The sequence below is a fragment of the Mastacembelus armatus genome, chromosome 8 (assembly GCF_900324485.2).
Source record: "Mastacembelus armatus chromosome 8, fMasArm1.2, whole genome shotgun sequence".
In the NCBI taxonomy this organism is placed as follows: Eukaryota; Metazoa; Chordata; class Actinopteri; order Synbranchiformes; family Mastacembelidae; genus Mastacembelus; species Mastacembelus armatus.
In genome coordinates, this window is record NC_046640.1 from 4278940 (window position 1) to 4298118 (window position 19179).

General features: G+C 40.2%; 2 protein-coding genes across 3 annotated transcripts; both read left to right on the forward strand.

The window, feature by feature from the left end:
* Positions 1–9404: 9404 nt before the first annotated feature.
* On the forward strand, positions 9405–12818 carry LOC113141004 (keratin, type I cytoskeletal 50 kDa-like). Of its 2 annotated transcripts, none has more exons than XM_026325175.2 (7): positions 9405–9953; positions 10585–10667; positions 10893–11049; positions 11152–11313; positions 11567–11692; positions 11781–12004; positions 12498–12818. In XM_026325175.2, the coding sequence occupies exons 1-7, from the start codon at positions 9477–9479 to the stop codon at positions 12754–12756; spliced, it is 1488 nt and encodes a 495-aa protein (XP_026180960.1). In that variant the 5' UTR covers positions 9405–9476; the 3' UTR covers positions 12757–12818. The 2 variants fall into 2 exon arrangements, with proteins under 2 accessions (XP_026180960.1, XP_026180959.1); XM_026325174.2 differs by having other exon boundaries at positions 12495–12812.
* Positions 12819–14892: 2074 nt separating this feature from the next.
* LOC113141393 (keratin, type I cytoskeletal 13-like) lies at positions 14893–18332 on the forward strand. The gene is made up of 7 exons (XM_026325786.2): positions 14893–15312; positions 15844–15926; positions 16231–16387; positions 16874–17035; positions 17572–17697; positions 17780–18000; positions 18150–18332. Exons 1-7 carry the CDS (start codon positions 14923–14925, stop codon positions 18256–18258), a joined length of 1248 nt encoding a protein of 415 aa, XP_026181571.1. The 5' UTR covers positions 14893–14922; the 3' UTR covers positions 18259–18332.
* Positions 18333–19179: the final 847 nt, after the last annotated feature.

Here is a 19179-nt window from a genome sequence, read left to right on the forward strand (position 1 = left end):
AAGAAAAGCTTTTCATTTTCCAAACACAGCATCAAACCAGCCTCAAGTACTGGTGTCAATATATCGGAACATCTTCTCAGCTCCTGTTGAGCAAATGTCCAGGTTCAGTCTTTCCTTCTTAGGTGCTGATGTGACCCAGATATGTCACCTTTTGTTGTACAAACTGCAGTTTGGAAAGACTGACTTTATGGCCATTTTCTGCAAGATGTTTTAGCAGGTGCACTGTATCTATTTTTTTGCATGCTTCTTCAGATGGACTACAAATCAGCAAATCATCTACATACTGTAGTAATGCTGAACCAGCAGGTAAATAAAAGCCTTGAAGGTTTCTGCTGAGAGTCTGATGAAAGTAACTCAGACTTTCAGAGTAACCTTGAGGACATCTGGTCCAGGTGTAGATCTTTCCTTCAAATGAAAAGGCAAACCAGTACTGACTGTCCTGGTGTACGGGGACAGAAAAGAGAGCATTGGCCAAATCTACTACTGAAAGATGAGTTGAATTTGGTGGTACCAGAGACAAGATGGTTTGAGGATTATTTACTTCTGGCACTCGGGGGTGGATGGCTGCATTCACCGCCTGTAAATCTTGCACAAAGTGCCAGTTGGTTGGCCTTGGTCTCTTATTTTTTTAACTGGAAAAATGGGAGTGCACACTGGAGAATCCTCACATGGAATTATTATGCCAGCAATTGAACACAAGCTTCATACCATTCCACTTCCTTATTTTCTACATACCACAATCTTTCATATTCAACATACTGCTGTCCTTCATATTTCAACTTACTTTGTTCTTCATATGTCTTTCCAGCTAGGAACACCTTGTGTTTCTTTTTTTTTTCTTTTTTTATCTCTTTTGGACAAACACCTGTGTTGCTCTGATAATTAAAGCATCAGAAAGTCTAAAAAATGCTCTTTCTAAATGTATCAGTAAGATGTTCAGTGAAAAGACAGTTGTTTTTTTTCCCACCAACGTATCTGATCTTGCAGGACAATAACAGTTGTCCACTATCATCAAAATGTTTTATGGTTCTGGTTATGCACTTGTACCACTAGGTAAACTTGCTTTCTGGTTTATTGCAGAAAAAGTCAGAAAAATATATTTATTCTTTTTAGCTAAAGCTATTTTTAAATGTTTTCCACTGAATTTAAAAAACATTCAAGGCTATATTTTAACAGCACAGGTGCAGTGACAAACAGACATTGGTGCACAGACTGTTTGGGCACCCTAGTTGCTTTTTTGGTTCATGTAAGTGCAGCAGTGCCATGTGCCAAAGGGCTGTGTGAAATTGAATGTAGATCAAAAGGTGTGGTGATTATTAATTGTTAAATACACTCTCACCCATCGCAAGTCAATCACAGTCAAACAAATGGAAAAATAAATGTTTGACTCCAACTGCCACAAACGTCTATACAGAGTTCGAGATTACATTCTTTTATTTTTTCAATATATATGTGAATGGACAAATATGTCTGTTCGCCTTTGTTTTTGATGACAGATTTGATCCACCTGGGCATGAATGATCCCAGCCGGTACAGGTTTTTTATTCATAGTGACTTCTATAAAGGTCATCTCCCTACACCTTCTGCACTCATGCAGCCCTATCACACTCTTTTCAAGTTGGCACTGTGCAACCTCTATGGGAGTCCTGGCCACACCAACTCTGCTGAATACCATCTGATCCCATTTCTTTTGGTTTCATCTGTCTACAAGCTGTGCTGCTAATAATCATCAGGCTTCTCTTCATGTACTTATCCTGCCATAGGTGCAGGGAGATGAGAAATAAACATGCTGCCGCTTCAGAAACACATTCAAATAAACAAAACAGGCGCAATTCAAAAAATAATGTCACCAACTTGCAGGTGCAGGGGGAGCAACCAAATACTTTCTGTATTTTCTGTATTACCTATGGTAGGATAAGTACATGAAGAGAAGCTACAAGAGCTGCAAATACATACAACACAGTCAGGTACAGGGTGGCACGCACAGTGGGGTGGTTGTTAGCAGTGTTGCCTCTCAGCAATAAAGTTTGGGTTGAAATACTTTTCAAGTGGGAGCCTTTTTCTTTGTTTTTCTCAGGTCTGTGTGGGTTTTTTTCCAGGTACTCCAGCTTCCTCCCACAGTCCAAACACATGCAGTTTGGGGTTAAGCTCTACTCTATTTTCCAGGGTGTACCCCTACCTTATACCCAGTGTCAGCTGGGATTGGCTCCAGCCCCCATGCATCCCAAAAAACACAGTAAAACACATAATCCATATGCCACAAGGTTAAATCCTGTTGTGAGCTGATGGAGCCAATCAAAACTTTAGTCTTAAATAAGACAAACATGGAGAGGAGACGTGTTCAAAGTCTTTCAAGAGGAAGGGGATCCAATCATTCATATGTACAGTTATGGTTAGTCATTTGGTGGTTTTTTTCAGGCCACCATGTCACTGCAGAGAGTTCATATGTTGTCATAGGTAATCTGTTTTGACAACAGAATGTACACTTTGACACTAGTGCATATCATCATTTCTCTAGGATTTACTATAGCCAAAATATTCCATACGTTAATGGGAACTGTCTGAATTTTTAATAGAAATGCCATTTCAGGGAACAATCCAATCCTCATTTGAGGCCAAAGAAAAGCACCTACAGATAAGAATCACCATGACATTTCCTTTTATGGGAAAAATGTGCAGCAGGAGGTCTGAAACAGAGGAGTGGACAAGTTGGAGCAAAGGTTTCAGCTACCAGGTTTATCTGCAGATTGTCAATAAACTGTCAACTGTGGGAGAAGCACAGCACAGAAACTGAAATAACTGCATTTAATGAGTAAAAGCTGATGACCAAGTTAAACTGTACAAATAAAGACATGCATGTAGACCAGTGTTCTCCATGATTTCATAGTTCGTTTTATTTTTACTGTTTTCAGATGAACATCTTTTTGTTTTAAATTCTAAATCAAATGATAAAAAATGTTTGTGTCCTGCAGTTTTGTATCTGCAGAGCTGTATAAAAGTGGCATTTTTTTAAAGAAAAGGTTGAATCAAAAGAAACTTTGTCTAAAAGATGTAATCTTGGTAATCTCAGACATGCTACAGCAGATCAGGGGATTCCGTGAGAAGTGTTAGTGGTTGGTTTGACAACAATGACAGCCGAGTGAGTGATTGATGGTTGGATAAAGGCAGAAAGAAAATGAGAGAAGAGAAAGATTTACAAGAAGTAAAAGCCTAGAGGTGACTGATGGAAACTTTCAAAGAATTCAGGCTCTGTCACACCCTGAGGAGGATTTGGGTGATGGGGGGGGGGGTGAGCAGAATCTCCTGTCTATTATCAGACTTATGATCTCTCTGATGAATGTAATGTAGACTGAGAATCTTTCAAAGTTTCAATCTTTTTTTTAAACAAGAATGCATTAAATGAAGGCAGGCAGGAGGCTTTATTGTCATATTTCTGGTACCTGTTTGTAAGTGGTGGCTTGTCCTCTTAACACAAGAGGTCAGGTACAGACCACACCCAGGTCTCTGTGCATTCCTGTGTTGCTCATGAAGTGTACATACACACCAGACTGCAGATGGAAAGTTTGCGAGTGTCTGCGACACAAATCATGCCCAACAACAAAGAGAAGTAAAAGTATGATCTAACAATGTGATAACCAAATCCTGTGTTCATCATTTCAGCACATGCAAGCAAAGCCTATAGAGAGCACACAATGTACAGTACATAAACGTTTTTTTTAGCAGGGAAATTCTGCACATGCTGCTTGCAGAACAATAGGACCGTACTGCAGGTTTCAGTCTACTTCCAATTGCACCACTAACATGCAAAAATGCTTTTGTGGATGGCTTCTATAAACTCCACACAGAAAGACTTTCTTGCTGTGAGCTGACAGTATTCATCTCTGTTCCATTGTTTTCCTCAACATAATCATAAAAATGATGGGTAGCATTTCCTTCACAAGTGTGAACTATTTGCTTATTTACCCAGAGTGGTTAACTGAAGGCAGGACAGTCCTGATCCTGAAGGACCCCCATAAGGGAGCAGTCCCATCCAACTACCGCCCGATAACCTGCCTCTGCACAACATGGAAGCTCCTGTCAGGTATCATAGCGTCTGAGATGAGTGGCTCAATACATGAGCGGGGCCAGAAAGGAATGGGTAAGGACACCAGGGGAGCAAAACATCATCAACTACTGGTAGATAAAGCAGTCACTTGAGACTGTAAGACCAGACAGACCAAGATGGCCCCGAGGAAGATAGAATACTTAGTGAATATCTCAGGCAACAGAAGCCCAATGCAAAGGAAGAGGAGCAAGAACCATCATGGCAGGACAGACCCCTGCACGGTAGGTACCACAAACAGATACAAGAAGTGGCTGATATCGAAAAGTCCTACCAGTGGCTGGAAAAAGCTGGGGTGAAAGACAGCACAGGGACAGGCCCTGAGCAGAAGATCGATAGAGGCCGGGGTCTACAACACCAGGCAGGACCCCAGGTGCAGGCTGTGCAAAGATGCCCCTGAGACAATCCAGCACATAACAGCAGGTTGTAAGATGCTAGCAGGCAGAGCGTACATGGAACGCCATAACCAAGTGGCCGGCATAGTGTACAGGAACATCTGTGCCGAGTATGGGCTGGAGGTCCCAAGGTCAAAATGGGACACACCTCCAAAGGTGAGGGAGAATGACCGAGCTAAGATCCTGTGGGACTTCCAGATACAGACCGACAAACAGGTGATGCCTAACCAACCAGACATAGTCGTGGTGGACAAACAACAGAAGAAAGCCGTAGTGGTAGATGTAGCGATCCCAAGTGACAGCAACATCAGAAAGAAGGAACATGAGAAGCTGGAGAAATACCAAGGGCTCAAAGAAGAGCTAGAAAAGATGTGGAAGGTGAAGGCAACAGTGGTCCCCGTGGTAATCGGCACCCTCGGGGCTGTGACCCCAAAACTGGGAGAGTGGCTCCAACAGATCCCAGGAACAACATCAGAGATCTCAGTCCAGAAGAGCGCAGTGCTAGGAACAGCTAAGATACTGCGAAGAACCCTCAAACTTCCAGGCCTCTGGTAGAGGACCCGAGATTGAGGAAGACACACACACACACCACCCATAGGGGTTTTTTTTTTTTTTTTTTTATATATATGCCTGTCCAACAGCCACTTCACTGTATATTTTTTTCACGTTCTGTCTCAGCTGGCAAGCACAGGTTCTCACACTTTCACTTTTTCCTGTCAGATAACGAAGTCAGTCATTCAATCTTCTTTCCACAGGGAGACTAAACTGTCACAGGGAGACTAAACTTAGTGTTTAAGTATACAAGTATCTGAAGCTGTACTTGTAGCTTTTTTTAAAAATGAAGACAAACATAAAGCAACAGGTAGTTATGTCAAGCAGCATCTTTATTAGTTTGATCTCATATGTACATATTTGCAAAAGTAACATACAGATTCTAGTGTGGTAGGTTTATGCACTAGAATACAGAACTTGCATAACTGTGTAATTTGGATAGAGAGGTTGATTCATGGGAGCTGGACTTGGGGGAAACTATGTAATTTGGACTTCTGTATGTCATATTATGTATATCATACTTGCAGGGAAACCTGTATAATAAACCAACAAATAAAAACATAAGTAAAGCAAATAAGAGTGAAATACCATTCTTATTTCTTGACCCTTATTTGGGTTTGAAGTTGAAGTTAAGGTTCTGTCAGTGAGACACACCTGTATTTGACAGCACCCTGTCACCACAGGTATCAGGTGAGGGTGGATCTTCTCAGGTTTCATCTGTTATGTAATGTCATTGCTACAGGTGGAGGCTTTAGAAAAGCTGATGGGGGGTTGGGGGTGAGCTGGAGCAGTTTTAATGGGTCAAACCGGTTTTCCAAAAGTAAAGGTGGAGAGCCTTTAATGTGTGTGTGTGTGTGTGTGTGTGTGTGTATTAAACCTCTGACTACAATTGATGCCAGCTTCCTGTCACTGCATTTGTTTAAATTTGGCCCTGCTGCTGCTAATTTGCTCATTTCTGAATGCTTGCTGTGTGCTGATCTGACAGTATGAGGCTGCAGATCGAGTTCATGTTCAATTATGTTGAGTCCCACACCCATCACCACCCAGAGTGGTGTTGTTTAGACATTTGTGCAAAACCCAGCTAATCATCTTTATGGAAATCTGTCGAGTCAGTTGATCCCTGAGTCATTCTGAACATTTGTTAACTGGAGAATAATATGTTTAATTTGTATAAGTATATTTTGTCACTGCAGTTTAATTGGTATTGGAAATCTGCACTGTATGATGCTAGACAGAATGTAAAGACAAATAAATGAACAAACCTTTCTAATGTTGCATAGATCCATATTGCCTCCATATAAAATCCTACATCACAAAAGCATTTGACATTTTCAACATACTACACTTTTATGTTACCAAACTAACTGCCAGTAATGAAAATGAAAACATTTTAAACAGTGTCCCAACCGCCATGACTCCAAACAACACTTTGAAGATAGTGGTTCAAAATATTGTCCATCAGATGGAAGGAGCTCTTCATAGTAAAAGTGCCATATGTCAAATCAACTTGCTCTTTCTATGGGAGCAGGGTGTCCATGCATCATATTAGCGTTATTATGTGTACGTGTCTTCTTCAGCTGTAAATGAATTTTTGACTTTCACAAGGAAATAAAAGTTTACACACCTAAACAAACACGTTTGACATCATCTTAATTCACGTAAAATCAAATGATAAGCTGTATAAATGAAATATGACTGGAGTGGTGTGCATACATGTCAGTTTCCCCTGCAGCTTGAAAGCAGCTGCTGCAGATGCTGGGAACACGCCTGCAGCAGAATACCACACAGCTACACCCACACAGCACAAAAAGCACACTTCACAGGCAAATCATTAAAACTAACTGGCTGAGATTGCTCCAGGATGCACTTATGCATTCAGTGACCCTAACAATGTAGCTGCCCCACTTTCTGCATATCATGTACGTAGCATTAGCACATTATGTCACACTGACATTTTTTGCACTGAGGATTATACAGAAATATACTGCTGCTTTTACCAAGATCAAAGAAAAGTTAAACTTTTAAAACTTATAATAGATGCAGTTGTGTGAAAATGTAGGCACTTTAGATGTTTCAGTCACAACATAAGAGACGTCTCATCTGTCCAAACTGCATTCTGCAGCATAACAATTAGCCCAAGGGAGGAGAACTGGTTTAAAAACAAATATTGACCTTAGCTAAATGCTAATATGAGCATGGTAACACAGTCACACTCACAATGCTAAGATGTTTTCAGATATGATGTTAAATTCATTAATGTTTAAGTGTTACAAATAGGCTGATTTCTATTAAGTAAAAACAAAGCACAAGATTAAGTGAATATCAACATTTTGTCTGAATTTGGTCCTAAACCAAAATATTAATAATAAATAAAATATTTGTTTTTACAATTTGTCCTGGACAATATCTGAACCAAATCTCATAATAATATGCCCAGCAGGTTTTTTTATTCTATTTAAAATCTATATTTTAATTCTATATGTTATTTTAATTGTTGCTTATATACTTTTAACTTGTCGTTCTTTTCTGTAAAGCACTTTAAACGTAATCTGTGTATGAAATGTGCTACACAAATAATCTTGCCTTGCCTTAAAACCGCAGTAGTAAGTAACTGACACACAGGCGTATGTCAATCCCCGAAGCCATGCTGCTGGAATGGGTTTAAATGTGGTGAGGTGTTAAGTTACAGATTTGAATATAGACAAATATTGATCTAAAAACATTTTAAGATAATGATTATTTGAATTTTCTCACAAAAACATCAGATACATATTTGACCGGGAAAAGAAGCGCAATATGGGTTGTCAGGGCTCAGAGGGTCTCAGGTCATTCATTATTCTTTTAGTTATCAGGTCCTTATCTGTCTTTGCCATCTGCACTGAGGCTAGCTACACTCTATACTATTTTGTGCTTCATTTGGCCCAGTCCGGATAATCATGAAGGTGTTGATAATCCTCAAGCGTGTGGTGTCAGTACAATTATTTTACTGCTCATGATCAAGTGGTGTTTAAAATATGGGCATTTAACTACTCACAAATCAATTCCACATTTGTAAATTATTTATTCTCTAACCCACACAACTCTTCCATGTCCATTGTTTCTGTGTCTGTCCTTTGTAAGTCTGCACTTTTCTGGTCCTTATCTTGTGGCTCACCATCGGTCTAACTACAGAGAACTTTTCAAAGATATTTCTTAGCATAATTCTGCATAGGTTTCACAATCTACAACCTACATCGTCCAAATTACTTGGACATGGCAGAATGACTATTTAACCATTGACATTGCTAATCATTTCTATACTGAACATCCAACTTTCATCTCTTGCTGAAAAAATGCATCAACTGAAGTGTACGCAGTTGAATATTCATGGACAAGAAGCAAAAGTCAGGTACTTTCCGATAAACAGGCAAACATCCACATTAGCCTCAAACTAGCTATGTGGTTTGTGCGCAAGGTGATTCAACTCAGAATCAGAAACAGGTTTATTGCCAAATAAGTGAGCGGTTCACATTATAAGGAATTTGTTTTGCTGACAAGCTGTACATTGCTCAGAGGCATATGTGGATTTTATCCAGGCACAACAGTTAAAATAAAACAAATGTTGTGTCCAACAAGAATTTTTTATCGTCTAAAAATGAATCTTGTAATGATTTAGTTGTGTTAAAATGCTTCACTGCACATATATGTATAATGATCTCTCTTAAGCTCTGTGACTTCTTTTAATCTTCCACTGAACATTTCACAGAGTCTTTGTTGGAGCTCTGCCACTGGAAATTTAACCCTATCCTGGCTTGTTTTATTATTTTAAACAAAATATGATCAAATGTTTCTTGGTCTCAGCTTCTTGTCGCACTGTTTACTCAAGATTAAGCAGCTTACAAAGGCTCATCTTCATCAAACAGGTGGTTTACTTTTTAAACCAGTTTTACTCAGGCAATTACCAGCCTCATAAAAACAGTAATAGCAGATTGTGGTTTTTCTGAAAAAGGTAAATCTTTCTGCTGATCAACTGAAGGTGGTTTTTTACACTGGGTGTAAACTTTTAATTTGTGTCTAAACTTAAATGCCTTCCAGGTCTGACCTGCCTGCAGCGGTTCGTACACTCTAATCTTTGAACTCTTTGATGTTAAGTGAGAGTTGGCGTGATGATCCTACATGTAAAGCGGCAGGTGAACGTACAAGTGCTGGGTGGATTTGACATTTCTCAGACACACCCACAGCCCATTAACTTTTTCTGAGTTAATCTAGGACAAGTGTCTCCTCCCAGTCTTGGCATGAGCTCTCCATCCTTCTCTCCTCCTCCTCTATCCTCCTCCTCCTTACAACCTCAACTAACAGTATAAAAAATTCAGCTGCTCTCAGAACCCTCCACTTTCTCCACTCCAGCTGAAGCAGAAAGACAGTATTCTTCACCCTCATTACCAGTCATGATGCTAAGTAGAAGTACTGCTGGTAGCTCTTTTGGTGGCAGACCCCTCTATAGCAGTGGGTCTATGCACGGTGGTGCTGGAGCACAGAATGTCAGAATCTCCACTGCTTCTTCACTGTTCAGCTCTGGCGGCGGTGGCGGTAGTAGAGGGGGTGGTGCTGGCTATGGCTTCAGCTTCGGTGGGGGAGCAGGAGGTGCCGGGTTTGGCGGTGGCGCAGGAGGTGCCGGGTTTGGCGGTGGAGCAGGAGGTGCCGGGTTTGGCGGTGGCGCAGAGATGGACATCACCAGCAACGAGAAGGGAGCCATGCAGAACCTGAACGACCGCCTGGCTTCCTACCTGCAGAAGGTCCGCAACCTGGAGAAGGCCAACGCTGAACTGGAGCTGAAGATCAGGCAGTTCCTGGAGAGCAAGACCTCCCCCTCTGCCAGAGACTACAGCGCCTACTTTGCGACTATCGCAGAGCTGCAGGGAAAGGTAGGCCCGCCTCTGAAAACAGGAACGTTTATACACCTGGTCTACCTGTCACTGTAAACTCATCATAACTCATTTTGTTTCTGAATGTTTTTTGAGCCACGAACAGTCATGTGACGTTCAACTGAAGTGATGATATGAAAATAGTATAATTTATATGAATATTTGTAGTAATTTGTATATTTTTGGGTGTATTCAGATGTAGATGTATAGTATGTATGTGAATCTCAGTATACAATTTAAGGACATGCTGATGAAATACATTGCATCTTGCTGTGAAAAACCCTGTAATGAATGAGAATCAAGTACATGAGAAAAGAAATAAATGGAAAGATATTTCAGACCACACAAGGTCTCACATCAAGAAAATATGAGAGAAAGGTGAAAGGGGGGTGGACTTGGTTTCTAAACCTGCTGGGAGCTGCTCAGGAGCTGCCTGAAGAAACAGCCTGAGGGAAGCTTTAGTCTTAGTAAAATTCAAGTGAAAGGATGAGATGTTTTTCCAAAAGGGGAAAAGGTTAAGAAAAATTCTGCAAGTCTTCACATTAATTTGTCATATTAACATGCTTGAACAATTTTCACAAAGAGTAGACATAAAAATTCAACAGCACTTCTTTTCTCCTTCCTCTTCTAGATCCAGGAAGCAACCAAAATCAATGGTGGCATCTACCTCGCCATCGACAACGCCAAGCTGGCTGCTGACGACTTCAGGGTCAAGTGAGTGATTGAATTCAGAGTGAATTTGACATTTTATAACTGCAAAAACTGAATTCCATCTCTTATCCACTGAATAAAGGTAGATTACAAGAAGGATCAATTGACACAGAAGCAAACACACACAATTTAGATTTCTGAAAGTTATCTTCTTTTCATTTAATTGTTTCACCCCATTTTGTTTTTGGTAAACTGGATGCAGAAATGAACCTAATGTGCTCTGTGCAGGTTTGAGAATGAGCTGGCCATGCGTCAGTCAGTGGAGGCCGACATTGCTGGGCTGCGAAGGCTCCTGGATGAACTGACTCTGAGCAGGACTGACCTGGAGATGCAGATCGAAGGCCTGAAAGAGGAGCTGATCTTCCTCAAGAAGAACCATGAGGAGGTCAGTGGCCACTCAGATCTTATGTCTTAGTGGAGCTTTTCTGCAGTCAGCTTAGATGTAAGTTTAGTAAATACTGAATCCTCACCTTTCATGTGTCCCTAGGAGCTGCTGGCGGCAAGAAATCAGATGAGTGGCCAGGTGAACGTGGAGGTGGAGTCCCCTCAGCAGGAGGACCTGACCAAGATCATGGAGGAAATCAGAGATCACTATGAAAGCGTTGCCGCCAAAAGCCGCAAAGAGCTTGAAGCCAAGTTCCAAGAACAGGTAAGGTCATGATTATTGCTGTGTGGCTCTATAGGAATTCCAACATTGGTCACTTTGATCCAAATTAAAGTAGCTCAGCATGTTCCCTTGAGGATGGATTCCGACTCTTTCTTATTTTGTGTGGTGGATTTACTTTTGATTCTAATAACCACAGAGATATCAAAAAAATGAAACAATTTTTTCTATGTAACTGTGCTGTCTGTAGGTAAACCTGTTGTGACCATATTTTCTGTTATTGCTATTTTCGCCGCAGACAGCACCGCTTACCAAAGAAGTTGCTGCCCACACAGAAACTATGTCAGTGACCAAAACAGAGCTCACAGATCTCAAACGAACACTGCAAGGCCTGGAGATCGAGCTGCAGTCCCAGCTCAGCATGGTGAATATCACACCACATCACACCACATCAGATGTTTTCAAATCCAGTGTTTCTCTGAGCCAACACACAAACTATTTGTCTCCTGCAGAAAGCAGGGTTGGAGGGCACCCTGGCTGACACTCAGAACCGGTACGCCAACATGCTGGCAAATTACCAGCACCAGGTGAGCATGCTGGAGGAGCAGCTCATACATCTTAAGGGTGATATGGAGAGACAGTCCCAGGAGTATGATATGCTGCTGGACATCAAGACCAGACTGGAGATGGAGATTGCTGAGTACAGGAGGTTGCTAGAGGGAGAGGGTGTTGGCGGGTAAGAGATCTTTACTTATTAGACAAATGAAGAAAGGATGAATATTCTTGAAGTAGATACATCAGACTGTTTTATAATGATGTTTTTGAACCATAACCAGCATCTTATTTTCATGCTCAGAAAACTCAGAAAACTTTGGCCATGAAAAAAGATACAAAATGCACAAATGCTTCTAATGTGAGCTACAAAAATGTCCTTAGTTTATGAAACAATATTTTATACTTCGCTTTCTAAAACAAATTTTTCAAAGCTTTAAATGTTTCTCAGAATAATTTTTGGAGATTATTATCAATACTTTTAAACATCAGTATTTTTAAAGAGGCTAGAATGCATAAAGGATTCCTCTCAGTAAGAGTGTTCAATATTGTTTTGCTGATATCTTTAGAGACGTAGGAGCTGATCAATTTTTACATGCAACAGCAAAATAATTGTGAATTCTGAATGTTTTCTAAATAAAAATCTCACCATTCTGTTTGTGTCTCTCTTGCAGCAGCTCCTCCTCTTCTTCATTCTCCCTCTCCACCTCTAGCTCTGGCTATGGATCCAAGTCTGGCTCTGGCGCTGGCTCTGGCTCTGGCTCTGGCTCTGGCTCTGGCTCTGGGTCTGGGTCTGGTTCTGGGTCTGGCTCTGCTTCCACCACTACCAAATCCAGCAAAACCCAGCAGAAAGTAGTCACCATCATAGAGGAGGTGGTGGATGGAGTAGTGGTCAGCTCCTCTTCCACAGAGACCGTCAGTGAGAACAAGAAGTGAGCACCAGCGTGGGTGGGGGCTCTCTCACATCTCTCATACAGAAATAAACAAAATAACAAAAATAAAATTCTGCTGTGGTGCTCCAGGTGTGTTTTTGTCCAAACTAAACTCAAGTGTCTGCAGTTTCACTAACAACCACTAGGTGCTGTTACTAGGAAAAGGGTTGATGAGTGTCAGGAATAAAATAAGGTAAATTAAAGAAATAATAAAAATCCCAAATATCTTTCCATTAAAAAAAACCCAGGTTTATTTTTACTATTCAATTTTCACATAAAAAAATAACTTTATTTAAAATGAACTCCACAACTTTAGCAGATGGCACAGAGCAGGGGTTAGCACTGATGCTAATGAGGGATGGAATCCTGCTTGACCTGGACCTCTGTGTAGCGTTTGGATAGGTTGATTGGTGACTTTAAATTGCCCGTATGTGAATGTGACTGGCTATGTGTTTATATGTATGAACTCTGTGATAGACTAACGCCTCTCTCCCAGTGTCAGCTGGTACTGACTCCATGCCCAGTGACCTTGGATAGCAGGAATAAGTGACCCTCATATATGCCAATAACTACACATTCACTGAAGATCTACACATAATTTTCACTTACATATGCATCAAATTAAAGCAAAGCTCAACATAGTTCGAAGCACAAAAAAATCATACCAACAGTTATAGATGCTGAGCTACAAGCTGTTCTTTATCTCAACTTTACAGATGACAGGAAAGGTTAAAGTATTCCAGTGTACATACATGCTGAGACAGGTTCACAGTCACGATCTGTTGCTACTGCTACAAGACTGGGCTCCATAGTTTCATGTCTTAAAATCCTGAGACATTTTATATGTTTTAAGTGTGAGTATATTATAGTATAGATAAGGGTGCAATTAGCTAAAAGCAAAAGTAGCAAGAATGTCCTTATTTTCCAAAATACCTTCCATAGTCAGGGTCTTAAATTGGTTCTACACACACACACACACACACACACACACACACACACACGCAAAATAAAACTCCTGTACACCTGATGCATCAATAAACTTGGAGTCAGTCTGAGTTAATCTTCCACTTTAAAGCAGTACAGATGTGTTTAGTATTACATCACCCTTATTCAACTGTGCCCCTAGGTTTACTGCAGCTTGAAACGGTGCATATAAACACACAGAACTTGTTTTACTTTCCAAGAACAAACTCTCAGACTGAGCGTAGCTGGAAGTGAAACATGAGTCATTTCAACCTGTTGTCAACTGCATGTTACACAAAGCTTATACTCAAAGAACTTCCCAATAATCTCAATTATGAGCCTGTTGATAGTAATTACACCATGAAATACTTATACTCAAAAAATATCTGCAACTAAAAATATTTCATCAAAATGTAATAAATTTAAATTTATGAGAATTTCTTTTTCTAAAGTGATCTGTGACATTGGAATTTGATTAGACATGAATACAACAGTGCTATATAAAATATAAAGATATAGCCAGTAACTGGCTACTGTAGCATAAGGACTAGAGTCAGAGTGAAATAGTCCAAAAGTTATTAAAATTATCTACCAGCAACATTTATTTTATGTGAACATTTTTTTCCATATTCATCATTGTCATAGTCATAGTCATTGAAGCTCACATGATCTTTGTGACTCTGTAAAACAGATCTAGAGTAAAAGGCATCCTGGTTCCTGCTGCTACTTGTCATAGCAAAGAGAGCAACAAGACCTTTCATTGTTTCCGTTTACAATGACAGAAGAGATAAGGGAATAAGGGAGACCGGTATGTAGATCTGGAGGGCCTAAAATGACACAGCTCAGAAACAGCAGACCTGTTTGGACATGCAGACAGGAATCCACGTACAGACAAAGGAGGGTCAGTGGTTTGAAATTAGCAAAAATTGGTAAGCACACTGGATAAAACAAGATTTTATCAGGATTACAAAGTGCAGGTCCAGAACCTCTGAATGTGATGTCAATGTGCAACAGGCATATATTTAAATTCCTTCTATCTTTTGTTTGCAGTTCTATTTGTCACCCGCCTGTTGGCTCTGCAAGTTTGTGTCTGCTGTGGGGGCTGGACCATTCAACCCTCCCTCACTTTAAAAAAGTATAAAAGGAGCTGAGTCCAGCCTCTTCTGCATTACCTCCTCTTCATTCAGAGTAAGCAAACACCTCCATCATGTCCTTCTCTCGCCCAGGCACTTACTCCAGGAGGGCCCCCAGCGTGTACGTTGGTGCTGGAGGCTCCGGGGTTCTCATCTCCAGTGTCAGTGCCCCCAGAAACTTCTCCTCTACTGGTGCAGGGTTTTCAGCAGATTTTTCTGCCTCCAGTGCTGCTGCAGGAGGTGGATTCAACCTGGCAGATGCCATTGACATCTCTGATAACAAGAAGATGGCCATGCAGAACCTGAACGACCGCCTGGCCTCCTACCTGGAGAAGGTGCGCAAACTGGAGCAGGCCAATGCTGACTTGGAGCTGAAGATTAAAGAGTTCCTGGAGAACAAGACCAAACCTGAGAGTCGTGACCACACTGCACACAAGGCCATCATTAGTGACCTGCAACAACAGGTGAGATCTGGCTCTAATTCTGTACACAGATGTGTTTCTATTATTTGGTAATTCTATGGCAGCAGTACAAAAGAAAGACAAGACTTCCTGCTCAGATTTTTATTTATAAAATGACATATGGTTGAAAATAAAACTATCAGCTACAAAGCTTTGTCCTCACAGACATGAAAAGCTCCCTGGTACAGTAATTGTACAGTCACAGAGACAGGCAGCCATACAGGTTGAATACAGGTGCAGCCACACCCAAAAACACACAAAGACTACCTATAAGGGTAGCACCCATGCTCCAACTCTGGTTTTGCATGATGTGTTAGACAAACAGTAATACAATGAGGGAAAATTTGACTTCTATTTGCATGATGCTAATTTTTTTACTTTACTTGAGAACCTTTGCATTCACCCTCACTATGCACACATGAAATCATATATTCTGGTTTCTGTTTTTAGTGTAGACACTCTTGGTACCAGTGGATAAAATAAAGCAGATCAAGTCTAAACATATACTTTCTGTTTCTTACTTACTGTTTTCAGATCTTAGATGCCACCCGTATGAATGGATCTCTCTACCTGGCAGTTGATAACGCCAAACTGGCAGCCGATGACTTTAGGGTCAAGTGAGTATCAAACACTAGACACTGGGGAGTGAGCTTAATATTTGAAAGTTGTCATTTGTACAAGAATTTACACCATAAGAGAAGAATAGTAGAATATAGAAGAAGCTGACTTTTCTCATAAGAACTGTTCTACTGTTATTTTGCTGCTCACAAACTGTCACTATACATATGACCACTAGAAGTTCTTGTCAGAAGAGTGTGAAGACTTGTTCTTCCGTTTTAAAAATTGAAACATGCTGTGGTTTTCTGTGGAACTCTCTATGTTTTGAATTAAGATGTGATTAGTTCGGCTGCTGCTGTACAGGTATGAGAACGAGCTGGCGATGCGACAGGGTGTGGAGGCTGATATCGCTGGGCTAAAGAAAGTCCTTGATGACCTCACTCTGGGAAGATCTGACCTGGAGATGCAGATCGAGTCTCTGAAGGAGGAACTCATCTATCTCAAGAAAAACCATGAAGAGGTAAGCCTAAAACTGCAAACTAACAGCAATAAAACATTCTCATATATGACAGTATTTGGGATTTTAAGAAACAACATTTGATAGCTATTCGCCAATTCTCCATTTATTATTATAGGTTATTGTTATTTTTGCAAAGCGAAATCTACAAATAATACGAAGTTAAAGATTCAAAAACAAAAATATCTTTAATTCCAGATTTTTCAGCTGTTCAGTCACAACGATGGAGTTTGTGACTGTATGTCATGAAATGAATGGTAAAATCAGCATCAAGGCATTATGTCTTCAGTGTCTTGATTAGAGTTGTTTATAAAAAAAAGTCATTATATTGATGATTTGATTAATTGTTTAGTCTGTGGAATGTCCACAAAATTTGAAGAATAGTCAAGATGATTTAATATTATCACTGTTACACACAAAGTTTTCATTCACCAACTATTGGATTGATTTTAATAAATATATACACTGATTTGATGTGTTCTCCTGCAGGATCTGCTTGCTCTACGATCCCAGATGAGTGGTCACGTGAATGTGGAGGTGGATGCTGCTCCTCAGCAGGATCTGTCTGCTGTCATGGCTGGAATCAGAGAACACTATGAGGCTGTTGCTTCCAAAAACCGCAAAGCACTGGAGGCTTGGTTCCAGGGCAAAGTGAGCAATACAAAGCTTCTGATGTCAGGGAGTGCTTTACTAGACTGGGATAGGCTGATCAAAACAAAAACAATACATCTTTGTTTAAGCCATAATGTCTTTAAAACATGTGATACTTTATAAAATCATTACCTTAACTATGTCTCAAGAGGTTGAATAAACAACTGAGACTATACTTTCATGAGAGAAAGGTTGAGTGTTTCCTTATTTGCTTTAATACAGCTTAGTTTTAGCATACAGGGCTAATTAGAGAAATTGCAGACTAAGGTTTTTCATAGTCATGGCAATATAAAAACTGCAATATTACCATATTATAAAGATATGTAATCACTATAGGCCACATTGAAAACAAAAAATCATTTGGAAAGTATAATAAGTTTATTTAATAATGCTAAGGCAGTACAGTGAGAAATAATGTGTGAATTAAAAGTGACAAACAGTAGGGTGTCATCTGCAAAAAATGTTGATTCATAAGTAGTTGTAACAGACTGGAATCTCTTTCAGATGAAATTTTTGACAGTCTTTTTGTTCTGCAGTCTGAGGAGCTCAACAAGGAGGTTGCCATCAACACAGAGTCTCTCCAGTCATCACGCTCTGAGGTCACAGAAGTCAAACGTTCACTACAGGGTCTGGAGATTGAGCTTCAATCACAGCTGAGCATGGTGGGTTTGTAAAGGTTTTTAGTCTTTTTTCAGGTGAATCATGCAAGTCTACAGTTTTACAGATTATAACCATCTCCTTCAGAAAGCATCACTGGAAGGAACCCTTACTGAGACCCAGAACAGATATGCCAACACGCTGGCCACTTACCAGAGACAGGTAACTGCTTTGGAAGACCAGTTGTCTCAGCTGAGAGCCGACCTGGAGCGTCAGGGACTTGAGTACCAGAGGCTGCTGGACATCAAGACAAGACTGGAGATGGAAATTGCTGAGTACAGGAGGCTGCTGGATGGAGAGCCGTTAAGGTGAATTAACCAGTACAGTGTTTGTTTTAATTAGTTGACATAGTCACTGATGGTGTGTTGGTATATGTTAAACAGTTTAAAAATACCATCACAAAGCTTTGTTAGCTTGTTGAGCATGTCATAACTTTTGTTCCCATGTTTTCCTGCAGTGCCCCTGCCTCTTCTTCGTCTACATCTCACAAAGTGGTGATTGTTACCAAAGAGATCAAAGATGGTGAAGAGATCAGTTCAGAAATTCAAACAATTCAAACTAAGTGAGACAAGAAAACATCTGTCAAAAAGCTGCCAACCGTTCTCAGAAATACATAAATAAAGGACTTCTGATGAACTGCGATGTGTGTGTGTTAGCATCTGTTGTCTATTTATTACTATTGCTATTATTATGAACTTACAGTACTGTGGAGAAGTTTTAGGCACTTTAGATGTTTTATATTCTTATTACACAACACCATCAAGTGTCTGATTGATCCCAGGTTCATTGTGCAGGACAACAAGCCCGTAAAGAACCCACTAGAGATTATGAACAGCTATTTTCAGAAGAAGAACCAGTAGTCCTGTAGCAGATTACATACATTACCCTTACATTTCAAGGGTTATATTGATGGGCTTGGTATCATTGGAAAGGAAACACATTCTAGTTTATTTTAACTTTTCAAATTTGGTCAAAGATTTTTCATAATACATCTGGAGACATATCTTTCTATAGCTCGGGCCCACGCCTAAAACCTTTGCATAGTAAGCATCAGTTTTACCCACTAGGACTCCCAACACCACGATGGAAACCAATGCTGGAGCATGGCAAACATGTTGAATGCATTTCTTACAAGAAACCTTTAATTTCTATCTGATAATGTTCATAAAGGTCAGGTTCACAAATTTTTAAGTGTAGTGCTGGAGTTGGATCATCTGCCTTCAAAGGATGATACAACTGAATGTCATCAGCATAACAGTGAATGGTGATTCCACAATCTGGCCTATAGGTGACATATAGAGGGAGAGAAAAGCAGAGGTCCTGTTGACAATGTACCATATTTTCCGGACTGTAAGTCGCACTGTTTTTTTTTTCCTCCTCTGGGTTGTCAAGCAACTTATATGTGTATATTTACAGTAATTTTGAAGAGTAGTCAATAGCATTAGATGGCATTATTGGCTTATGTTCACACTAAACTCTAACTTCAG